Below are 13,148 nucleotides of genomic sequence, written 5' to 3'. Positions count from 1 at the left end.
ACATGTAGCTCATTTTCGAAACCATGAATTCAAATTTTCAGTTTTTTTATTTAAGATTAGTGAAGGTAATATGACATATGTTTGTTACAGATTCTGTTGAGTGGAAACGACATCTCAGTCAGCTTTGACCTGGCAATAAGAATAATTCAGGTGAGAAGGCTCTAAAGCTTGTTCACTTTGGTTGGGTCATGGTATCCTCCCATCAGTAACATGTCCCAATTGTCACTCTCCTTAAAACAACATAGGTCATGGCTGGAGGCGCTGACTGGTCTACCCTATGTTACCTAAGCATTAGAATGGAGTGATATCTTATGCCTTTCAACCAGATCATAACATTTCACAATAACATTTGTGCTAAAACTCCAGCTTGGCAATCAGCATGTATACCTTGGTTGTTGTTGCATTAAGTGTTTAAGAGGTCGCCTAAGCAATTTCGGCTGACCTGTCCCTCTTTGGGACTCCTGTGTGTGAGTAGGGTACACATATCTATTGTGATTTTGGTGTTCACATAATTTCTGTTTTTGTATTGATATGATTTCTATTTTCTTATATTGATATGATTTCATTTTTATCCTTGGCTGCTCTGTTTATATACTTTTGAGTAGCTGTCCATCTCTCAGAAATAGAGTTAGTTTGGCCTTCGCTATTGCATCTCTTGACTTTAGGAGATCTATGACAGATAGCGGATCTAACTGCAGTTCTTGTTTTAACCTAGCCCGGGCTGGGGCATGGTCTTGACATTCTAGTTATATACCTTGGTCTCTGTGGTAATCCTATGTACTCCAGCTAGGACTAGTCCATTACTCAGTAGGTGGTGTCTTAATTAGTCCCCTCCTGGCCTCCTCCCAGTGTAACAACTGGGAATATGGAGGTGTGTGACAACTGGGAATATGGAGGTGTGTGACAAGTGGGAATATGGAGGTTTATAACAACTGGGAATATGGAGGTGTGTGACAAGTGGGAATATGGAGATGTGTGACAAGTGTGAATATGGAGGTGTGTGACAAGTGTGAATATGGAGGTGTGTGACAAGTGGGAATATGGAGGTGTGTGACAAGTGTGAATATGGAGGTGTGTGACAAGTGTGAATATGGAGGTGTGTGACAAGTGGGAATATGGAGGTGTGTGACAAGTGTGAATATGGAGGTGTGTGACAAGTGTGAATATGGAGGTGTGTGACAAGTGTGAATATGGAGGTGTGTGACAAGTGTGAATATGGAGGTGTGTGACAAGTGTGAATATGGAGGTGTGTGACAAGTGTGAATATGGAGGTGTGTGACAAGTGTGAATATGGAGGTGTGTGACAAGTGTGAATATGGAGGTGTGTGACAACTGGGAATATGGAGGTGTGTGACAAGTGGGAATATGGAGGTTTATAACAACTGGGAATATGGAGGTGTGTGACAAGTGGGAATATGGAGATGTGTGACAAGTGTGAATATGGAGGTGTGTGACAAGTGTGAATATGGAGGTGTGTGACAAGTGTGAATATGGAGGTGTGTGACAAGTGGGAATATGGAGGTGTGTGACAAGTGTGAATATGGAGGTGTGTGACAAGTGTGAATATGGAGGTGTGTGACAAGTGTGAATATGGAGGTGTGTGACAAGTGTGAATATGGAGGTGTGTGACAAGTGTGAATATGGAGGTGTGTGACAAGTGGGAATATGGAGGTGTCTGACAAGTGGGAATATGGAGGTGTGTGACAACTGGGAATATGGAGGTGTGTGACAAATGGGAATATGGAGGTGTGTGACAAGTGTGAATATGGAGGTGTGTGACAACTGGGAATATGGAGGTGTGTGACAAATGGGAATATGGAGGTGTGCAACTAATGGGAGATAACCTGGGTCATGGTGGTGGACATTTGTTTATGAATTTACTGTTAAAATATTGATATGATCAATATGTAAATATCATTGGTAAAAAGGTTTATATGGAATGCCATGAGAAAAAGCACAATCACTTACATCAGGGTGTGCACAGGGCTTAAAAACACTTACCGTAAGTTTTCGAGTTAGTCTTGAAAAGGCCTGAAATTGGCATTTGCCTTGATATGGCCTTGAAAGAGACAATAAAACTTGAAAAGACCTTGAATTACACCCTAACTACACATTAATTGTTCTTACTACTTATACATGAAATACAAACATGCTAATGGATGTCCTCACCTGTATGCAATGATAATGAGAAAATTATAACTCCGTAGTTTATTTTGCATACCTGGTTTGCCTTATTGTTTGGTTTACCAAATAGATGCCATTGCAGTCCAGGATGATGTTTGCCTTGTATTTGAAATGTCTTGAAAAGGCCTTCATGAAATTGTTGAGGACAAATCAGTACCAACCCTGTACATATAGAGGCGTTTTGTATTAATTTAGTACCCTCATGTATATAAAAGAAATCGCCATATTGCTTAGCATTTTGTCTACCATTGTAAAACAACATATTGGCTGTAATAGCTGCCTGGGTGCTTATTATGACCATAAACAAGTTAAATTTGCTTCCAGAGAAAGAGCAGTAGTGTTCGAACGCTGATGGAACTAAAATGCTTTTGATTATTGTTATAAGGCAGTTATATTCTCCTTCTATGTTTCTGTTTTTTTGTGAGAGAAATCTGCAATACAGACAAAGAACTATGGACTGTTATGTAAATGTTGTTTGTTAGTAGGGTGTGCTTATGAAGATTACTTACAGACAGGTCTAGAGTTTGGTCAAGAGGTGCAGTAGAGCAGGGGGCTTAATATGACAATACAGTATTTCATGTTTGTGTGTAGGAATGTCGCCTGACATCAAGCAGTATTTTCACCCACACTGCACGTGAGATGGCCAAGCACAAGCACTATGCCCTCATCAAACGCATGCTGGACTGTGTGGAGCGGTCAGGGATCGGCAACGATGACACGCTTGACGAGATCATCAGGGCTTCATTACTTGTCCTGGCAGACAAGGAGAGTGAGGTAGGTGAACTGTTTGCCTCACAGTTAGTTCCTAGGTAGACAGGGGTCACGGGCGGCCCAGTCGTCTAAAGTGCCGCGATTCGCTGTGCAGAGTTGCATCCCTTGGACACACCAGAAACCTATGATCGTGGGTTCGAATCCCGGTTCGCCACGAATATGTTTCTAGGTTTGTCAGCACCATACCCATGCTCATGGGTTTCACCGAAGTGGTAAACGTCTGATACCTGCATCACTTCGGGCTTTCCTCCCACATTAAGCTGATACGCGGCGATATAACTGGAATACTGTTAAAAGGGGCATTAAACCCAACTCACTCACTCCTAGTTAGACAAATTATGCATTACGTCTGAAATTATTTAATTTTGTAAATCCCAAACGTGGGTGACTTTCAACAATAATTCACAGGGGACCTATAAAGTGTTAGTCTGAATTTTGATTACCATATTTTCTTGTGTATATCCTATGTATGACCCATTATTGTTTTATAAGAAACTGAAGAAAATTTCTCACGTTAGGAGACTGGCTAAGTAAGCCAATTGTTCTGACAAAGTCATGTTGAAATGCCTGTGTAGTCATCAACAATATGACACCAGGGGCCACTTGCACAAAGCGATCTTAGCGCCAAGATGATCGTAACTCCCATTCTTTAACGTAGGCTTAAGATAGTCTTAGCGCTAAGATTGCTTTGTGCAAGTGGGCCCTGGACTCTAAGGGCTGCTTCACAAACAACCAAGCAATGGGACAATAGACATGACTGAGACAATCATCTCGAAGTGAAATTAACTACTTCTTAGTAAGACTACCGTATTCGACATAATAAGCAACAAGGGCGCTCTCAAAATTAAAAATAGGGGGCTCTTATGAGAATATTATTTCGGGGAAAGAAAAACAGTGTTGAAAGATAAATTTTGTGCTTTATGCAGAAAGCCTGAAATGTTTATATACGAGAGATACATTTTTCCAGAATTCAATTGCCCATAGTTAAAGGGCAAGTTCACACGGAAATGAACCTATTTTTCTTGTACTTTTTCCACATTAAAAGTGTTAACATAGAAGTGTCATAGACAAACATATAAAAATATCACAATTAATTAACATATTTTTCGCATTAAAACGATTTATATTTTTCACATTTACCAAGTGTTCTATTTCCACAACAAAAACACCATGGCTTATGCCCCTTGCAATATGACGTCATTGGTGCCAATTGATAAACATTATGACGTCATCATGCTTTGTTAGAGCCGCTTCACGTGGTGTATGTCCAGGTGTGTGATTCTAGCGTCTCAGATGCCAGCCAGCATAGTGTTATGCTGAGTCACCACTGCGCCGTAGTGTGTCGTAGGCCATGTTGTTTTACCGCAAACTGGTACTTGATATCTTTTGCGTTGAGAATAGACAGGGACCCAGTTGAATTGGCACCAATTACGTCATAATCTAAGGGGGATAACTCAGGCCTGTTTAGCTCGAAAAACGAAGGCCTCATAACGGCATATCATTTTCACACTATTGTGAGCTTCCTACGTTCACTGTGAAAAAAATGAGTGTATATTTTCAAACACAGATACTAATTAATTCTAAAATTGCGTTTTGTTTAGAAAAAGAAAGAAAGTGATTTTTGCGTGTACACTTCCCCTTTAAGGGTGCATATAACACACGAGTGCGTATTATACGCGAATAAATAAGTGTTGTGTACATTGATCAATCGGAAGGGGTGCTAATTGGGATTGTTCACTAGCCAATATATTAGCAAATATCGCCGTGGGTGCTTATTAGAGCGGGGCACTTATTATGTCGAATACGGTAAGTGAAAATTAGTTCTCTGATTCACTAGAAAGAAACCATGCTGTCAATGTTTTATTAGTGTATATTGTCAGAACACACCCAGTGCACTTGTGACATGAGGAAGAGAATTTATGGATGTGAACTTCTTTATTATGAGTTAGTGAGTATGGTTTTACGCCACTTTTAGCAATATTCCAGCAATATCTTGGTGGGGACACACGAAAATGGGCTTCATACATTGTACCCATGTGGGGAATCGAACACGGGTCTTTGGCGTGCCAAGCCAACGCTTTAACTAATATTACCACCCCACCTCCGTTCTTTATTATGAGGAACACAACGTATGTACTTACTCCTTCATCAGTAAACATTGTGTTCCTCATAATAAAGAAGTTGACATCCATAAATTCTTTTCCTCATGTGTATCGCTTCTAAATGCCTTTCAAGGAATCACTTTTGACATGGTTGACGTTTTCTCAGGTTAAAGAAGTTGACAATCTGATCAAACTCCTGCGCAAGGATTCTAACAAGGTTTGTGTCTCGCTCTAGTTCTGAGAAGATTCTTCCCCTGCAAATTCACTTGAATAGAGAAAGAATTGTGAATTTGAGAGCAGCAGTACAGACTTTAATTTTTAAATATCTATTCCCATTCCTAGTTTTCCCTGAATTGAAGATGAATCTGTTTAACCTTTACACAATAGCATCCCCATTATTAGTCCCTACTGTCTGATAAGCAGAATGTATGATCATTGTCTTATAACATGAGGCCACCATCACTTGTGTTTGATCAATATGCCATTATTTACAATGAATGTCAGTTGAACAGAACAAAATACTCCAGATTTGTTTTCACAGGCTTGAAAAGACCTTGAATTGAGATCTGTCTTAACAAGGCCTTGGAAAGGGTTAATGACTGCCTTGAATTGTCCCAACCAAATCACATTTCAAGTAAATAACCTAAAAATAAATATGTTTTCATAGTTTGAAAAAACACACCGTTGAAATCTGTTGGAGAAAGTATTTTGTGATCATTAATAAGTAATACAAATTGGCTTATTATTCAGATCAATGCATTTATCCTTTGTGGGAAACTGCGGTCGGCATACCTGCTGGCAGTGAAGGGGGAGCGAGTGGAAGACGTGCAGCGAATCGCAGGGGCTGCGCAGCGCTTGAACCAGGGCGCAGTCAGGAACATCTGCAACAAGTGGCTGCAGCAGAGGAAGTAGTCACAAGGCAGCTCCCTTCGTTACAGTGTGGTACAAGACATCTCTCTTCGTTACAGTGTGGTACAAGACATCTCTCATTGTTACAGTGTGGTACAAGAGATCTCTTTGTTACAATGTAGTGCAAGACATCTCTCATTGTTACAATGTAGTACAAGACATCTCTCATTGTTACAATGTAGTACAAGACATCTCTCATTGATACAATGTAGTACAAGACATCTCTCATTGTTACAATGTAGTACAAGAGATCTCTTGTTGGTACAGTTGCTACACAATAATAGAGTCATACAGAAGAAGTGATATCTCTGGAGGCCCTGGTTTCAGGCCCAAGCTGGACAATGTGTTGCTTTGTTACTGATGACCCTACCATATGGATGACTCATGTCCCAGGCTTCCTTTGTGCTGTGGTTGTCTTTAGTGTATGTCAGAGTATACAAACATTGCACGGATATAGGCCCTTCTTCCAACACTAGACATCTAGTTTCTGCTGGTTGAGGAAAGTTGGCTATCGTCCGGTTATGAGTTGAACATTAAAAGAGATAGGTAAAGTATTTTATATACTTATATATTTTTTCATCTGATATATTTGAAATTCAGTGAAACTTTGTTAACTTAAGTATTTTTTGTTGTTCAAAGTTAGAGACTTCTTACTAGTAGTGCTAATATTTGACACAAACTTTGTGTATCAAGCAAGAAAATGAACAAAGTAAGAATATAATGAGGGACCAAATTGTCTATTATGCCATAAGATCATTAATTAATGCAAATTAATTACTCAGACATGTTCAACCCCAAGTAATGTAACTATACCTTACTGGATCAGGCCTGTATAAAATAATTATTAAGTTTCATCCCCAAATGCCTCACTACAAAACACACACCTCATATGCAAGTATTTTATATGGAGAAAATTGCTATGTTTGAAGTTTTGTTTCTGTACTTAATGAAATACTCCACCACATCGTCCTACCCAACATTGCTGCTTCATGTGACTTTTCAGTCACTGTTAACGTATAGAGATGCCTTGTGCAGTTTCTAGAAAGTAAAACATGAAATACTTCCGGCTTCGCAATGTTATAAGATTTGAATGAATATCTAATAACTATGTCATTGTGGCCCTGTGACTGTTCCATGAAGTGGCTGAAATTAAGTGTATAAGGAAGAGCATCATACAGTTGCAGCCTGTGACTTATCCGACTTATCGACATACATGTATGTTGTCGACAACAGGAAGTTACATTGTCTTATCGGAGATCAAGCTAATGCTCGCTTGTCGACATATTAGACTTGAGCAGGATTACACAGGGATAAATAATGAAGTATGTTGTCACCAACAGAAAGTTACATTGTCTTATGGGACATCAAGCTAATGCAGTTAGCAAGGTTTCACTTCACTTTCACAATGCCTAATCACATTCATGAATATTTAAAATATTTGCTGTACATTTGTGTGATTTTTATGTGCAAAGGCTTTCATAAAACACCCAATTCTGAGGTAAAATATGTATGTTGCCTGTAATCTGTTTGTACAAACAAATTGAAGATGTATGTAAATATCTAATTTTATTGTATAGAAATTACTATCATGTGAAAGGGTAACTAAATGTTTCCTTGTGTTTAAGCTGTAAAAAAAGCAAAACAAGTTTTGTGTTTTATGGAACAGAAAATATATGTAAAAATATGCAATTGTTTGAGGAAATAGTATTTTCTAAACTTCCTTACTGTCCCTGTGCTTAGAAAAAGTTTGTTTAAATTGTGGGTAGATTTTAGTTTAAATCTACAATTTGTAAAATGTCCATTATGTTATAGATACATGACTTGTAAATAATAATGATTGCTTGTACAAAGAGAACATGTAATATGTGATATGAGGTGAGGTGAAATGGGGTTTAACGTTGCATCCAAGATTATTGCACTTATATAGCGACGTGCATGTACGTGTGTGTGTGTGGCTGCTTGTACTAGTCCGGACTGATGCCGATTTATAGTGCTAGCTCACTGAGATACCATGCCGCAGTTTAACATGAATATCCCACTCAGACACAGTATACTGACTCCGAGCCGACCAGTCCTTGTTTTAGCCCTTTAATGCCGAGCGCCAGACAGGGTAACAACAAGTACCATCTTTTAACGTCTGTTGGTATGACGCGGGTGGGGATCAAACCCCGGACCTTCCGCTCTCCGGGCGGACGCTCTACCACTAGACCACGGAGGCCGTATATGTGATATGAAGCAGAAATATGACTCTGAAGAACAATCTTTTGATTTTTCAATTTCGTGTGTTTTGACAATAACTCCATGTTCTTTCAATTCAATGACAAGGTGGCATCAGTCATTACAAGTTTTTCCAATGCTGTCATTTAGTTTGTGTGTGCTAATTTTGAACTATTATTTGAAGTTATAATATAGACGTTTCAGTTTCTTGCTTTCAGTTTACTGAATAAATATTTTATGCCAGGTTCAAGTCTAGGTCCTGAATCGATTTTCCTTTTTGTGAAGTTTTGTTTTAAGTATGACTTATATGTTCATATATTTTAATTGTTTTATGAAAGAAAAGGCTTGTATATATTGTATTTATCATTTAAAAAACACATTTGAAACTTGTGATGTGTATATTTTATGTTCTGTACATTAACTGAATGTCACACGTATCGTTGACATAATTCAAGGGATAGTTTTGTACATAAATAAACCAGGTAAGCAAGACCTTATTTAAAAGTGCAGAATCAAATTATGCTTGTTTGACAAGTTTATTTTGTGATACAGAAATAGTGGCAATATATATCTATATATACACACGCAGAGATGTAATAAATCGGCAACAGATTTCAAATGGCATGACTTCATTGTAGTTCTTTGTGTGCAGCGACACCACCATTCATTACATTCGGCTTGTCAGGGTTAGAACTAAACTCAGAAGCTTCACTAGCCTGGGTAAAGATATAATCCCCCTGTAATGTTAAAACAATAGGGACACTGGGAAATTTGTACTGGCCCTCATGAATTTGTACTGGCCCCGGACTAGCAGGCTAGTGTGCTAGTGTTAAGTTCTAACCCTACTTGTGTCATTATCTAACATTGCTGAAAAAAATTAATGCTGAAAAAAATAATTCTGGTGGACAAATGAATGCTTGAATGAGGCGTTTATGTAAAAATTGCTGAAGATGAAAATAATTACCAGTGTTTGATTAGGTTGAGGGTTGTAAGTATTTTATTTTCTCCATTTTCATGTAGTCAGGCATCTGATGGATTGAGCTGCGTGTTTGTTTCAGCTTGTTTGAACTTGTGACAAGACCCTGTTTGACAAAGTTTTATGATGTCTCATTTTTAATGCATTGGTCGGAGAGTCATGGGCTTGGGAGGGCCAGTACATCACACCATCTTAGGTTAAATAATTGATGGCATCCCGATATGCTTTTGGTACAGGTAGTTAGAACACATAATTCTTTTAAAACCTATGAAATGTTGAATTTCATGCAGAGCTCAAAAGGCCAAGCCTAAATTCCATGTGCCTGGTAGGTCCATTGATGTCTACATCAAGGTGACTACAATATAAATGTAGTTATTTTTCTGACATCTATTTGTATGTATGAGTTTGCTTTTGTTTCATGGTATGTCAGTAGCAACCAATCAGATGCATAAGTTTTGAGTGGTTTTTGAACGCTTTGTGAGGATATTAATGTAAAACTTTAATGAATACATTTTGTAGATGATTCGTAGGAATCTAGTGCCATTATTGCCTAGTTTGTTCAATAGAAACAGAAAGAATTATTTTTGTGGAATATTATAGCATTTTGGGAGAATCACAGTGGAGTTAGTTGTGTTGAACCCCAGTGCCATAGTACTTCAGTTAATATCATGGTGTCAGCTTAGTGGTTGGGTTATTAGCCATAGGGTGCAACCCACAAAGACTTGCACGATGCCGACATAGCCAGCGTCATTGTGTGGTCGAATCCACAGCTAATGATAGTTGCATGCCACTCAGGGAGAATCACAGACACACAGACACACAGACACACGTGATTCCTACATGCAGTGATATGCAAGGTTGTGCAGGGATTGTTTATATGAATAGCGATATGAATTTTTAGCACTTTATTTCTGTACTGCTAACAGTTCATATCTAAGTCAGGCATGTGAAGCACATGTTTTTTGTGTTAATGCATGAAATGCTTTTGATAGTGCTATTTCAATAAAATAGAGTATGAGTGATCCAGTGATATATCTTAGATAACAAGTTTGAATATGAGTGATCCAGTGATATATCTTAGATAACAAGTTGTAGTATGAGGTGCTGCGATTTGCAGATTTGCTGTGCAGAGTTGGGTCCCTTTGGAAACCTATGATTGTGGGTTTGAATCCCGGTTCACCCGATTATGTTTCTAGGTTTGTCAGCACCACACCTGTGCGAAGTGGTAAACATCTGAGACCTGCATCACTTCAGGCTTTCCTCCCACATTAAGCTGACACGCCGCGATATAACTGGAATACTGTTAAAAGCAGCGTTAAACCAAACTCACTCATTCACTCACTCACTTAAGAGATAAGGCTTATTTCATACGTACTGCGATGACTACCTTTTACAAGTGTGTTGATAATTGATTCAGACAAAAACAACTATAAGGAAATACACATTATATTTACATTCACAAAAGATAATCTATTATTCTGATTGACAAGGGTAATTTCCTTTTCCAGAGATGAAGTTTATGTTTTTTAACATGACTATATCCTTTAATTCATAATCCTTACTTTGCCTATGACGTGTGTGCTGACGTCACCTTTGTGACATCACAATGTTTGAACATCAAATCTAGGATAACATTGTGATGTAGCCAATCAGAAGCAATTCATGCCACAGCCAATGAAATGGGCGCAAAACCTGTTATACCAACATAATGTTTGCTCAAGTAAAAGTATCATTTTGTTTTAAGACAAAAAGTCTGCATCATGCACTATGAAGTGTTGAATTTGAAATTTTCAGGACAGTAAGGTACTTTTATTGTGATTTTGCTCATTACATTATATATAGAATAATGAAAGGGCATCATTAAGTTGACTGAAGGAAAGTCCTAATGAGAACATTTATGTTGTGAATTCAAGGTTAGTTCCTGTACTACATGTCTGTGTGTCCAGTTACATTATACCATGTGTCCAAGTGTCATCCTTCTGAACATTATTAAACTGTTTTATCTGATATTTCATGTATTTTCTTATCGCATTTCCAGAGATTTCTAGTGTTTGAATTTGAGTCGGTGCTGTTTTGTTTGCAAACACAACTGCAGGCGCATGTTGTTAATGCGTATCCATAAACATGTCAACAATGCCCATGATTGGGCATATATCAATATTCATGCACAACCAAATTTAGCAACCGGTTTCAATTTGGTCTGTCAACGAATGAAAGTTGTTATGTATTTACACACTTAAATATATATTTAAGGTGGGTAATAGATAAAATACCACACTCATTTTCGTTAGATACCATTGTTACGAAACCCGTGAACTTTCTGTGGTATCTAACGAGAATTCGAGTGTAGTATTCTCGCTATATGTCTTTGGATAAGCTAACTTCAGTTGTTTCTGTTAAAAAACTTGCGCCGCCCCCCCCCCCCCCCCCCATTGCACAAATAACATTTGTCTGAAGTCTGTAACTCTGTGAACAATTAATTTACGGGACCAATTTTCGAACTCAGTCTTGACAAGTATCTCTTAGGTAAGCATGCAAACTTTCATTAATGTAGCTTCACTAGTCTCTGAGAAAACATATTCCCATTGCGCACACATATACTATGCACGAAGTTGAAAATCACGGACCAAGGGTCATAACTCTGTAAAAATTGAATTTACGACATCAATTTTCGAACTCATTTGACATTATGACCAGTAACACCAGTATGGAAAATTTCATTTCTCTGACTTAAATTGATTTTAAATTTGTCCCCTTTGAGAACCGGACGGAATGACGGACGGACAGACTGACGGACGAACTCCGTTTCGGAAGCAGTTGAAAAGTTCAGTGCAGGATAGAGCCCTACCCAAGAAAAAACGAGATTGTGAAAATGTTGAAAATGTTCTCAAAGAGATTCTGTTGTAAAGGGAATCCTACTTCAGAACTGGTAGTGCATCAGAACCTTTGAGTATTACAAATGATGGCTTTTTAACTGAACTTGTGATGATGTCATTTTGAGTGAATATATGATGGTTAGTACTGCTATTTATTAATTTTAAGTGTAAATACCAACAAAAGTGGATTTTGTCAGAATAATTCCGTTTCGAAAGTGAAATATGTCCCGCTTGCATCGAAAGGAAGGTTTGAGAAAACTATCACGCTACATGGCGTCAGTTCAACTGGAATGCTGGATACACATTGTTTGCCGTCAGAACTGATCGGAGAGGTAATCTGTTTAATATATCTAAGACAATATGAATATGCTTTGTTAAGACAGAATGTTTGCCTAAATATTAAGGACGGTAGGTCGAATATACAAAATTACAATCCAATTTCATAACTTGCTTTTGATTAGTTGTGTTTTGAAGTTTGCAAGAGGTTTTCAACAGGTTTCAATATAGTATTTTAAATAGTTTGTTAAATATTGATAGCGCTAGTGATTTTGAAACCATTTAATTTATTTCTGGTCGGCGGAATAAAAATCCAAATGCTTTAAAAACAAAAATCACATTAATTTATTTATGTCGGCGGATTCGTAAACCAAGGGATATCGCTGCGTTATAGATGAAATATTGAATGATAATTGATTTATTCAAATCAGATCATGCCTCTCATTAGCATGGCTTACATTGGAACCGTAGACATGTTAAATTGTATTCTGATAAACTATTGTATAATGCTGTTCCTCTATTCAAAACAACCCATGACACGTCTATTTAACATTATTATTTACTTCACAATCCATATTTTCCCGTTTGGCCTGACATTAGATTGTGAATGTTTTGCAGTGAAGGCATGGTATACACGTGTAGGGTAATTGCACTATCTGAAATAGGTGATATCCAAACAAATTAAAATTGTCCAGTTACAAGAAACGGTTTTCAAATTCTTAAAATTACAATTTTCTCCAACTTAAAGCCACCCTCCCTCAACATTTTGAATTGCCATAAGATCCTGAAATGTTATCAATGTCCATGATAGTTATCATGTTTATACCATCTATTAAA

The 13,148-nt window shown here is 37.8% G+C and overlaps 1 protein-coding gene across 2 annotated transcripts in view; it reads left to right on the top strand.

Annotated features, from left to right (window-relative positions):
- Nucleotides 1-7,594, top strand: part of LOC124134808 (zinc finger FYVE domain-containing protein 26-like) — a 57,002-nt gene extending 49,408 nt beyond the window's left edge. For both annotated transcript variants that reach the window (XM_046499854.2, XM_046499852.2), the window contains 4 exons: nucleotides 91-150; nucleotides 2,776-2,958; nucleotides 5,224-5,274; nucleotides 5,808-7,594. In XM_046499854.2, coding sequence (XP_046355810.2) covers nucleotides 91-150; nucleotides 2,776-2,958; nucleotides 5,224-5,274; nucleotides 5,808-5,969 — 456 coding nt within the window. In that variant the 3' untranslated portion in view covers nucleotides 5,970-7,594. The remainder of the gene's footprint in view (nucleotides 1-90; nucleotides 151-2,775; nucleotides 2,959-5,223; nucleotides 5,275-5,807) is intronic.
- Nucleotides 7,595-13,148: the final 5,554 nt, after the last annotated feature.

The sequence above is a fragment of the Haliotis rufescens genome, unplaced genomic scaffold, assembly GCF_023055435.1.
Source record: "Haliotis rufescens isolate VD_foot unplaced genomic scaffold, xgHalRufe1.0.p SCAF_3, whole genome shotgun sequence".
Lineage (NCBI taxonomy): Eukaryota > Metazoa > Mollusca > Gastropoda > Lepetellida > Haliotidae > Haliotis > Haliotis rufescens.
This window is presented reverse-complemented; position numbering and strand designations above follow the sequence as displayed.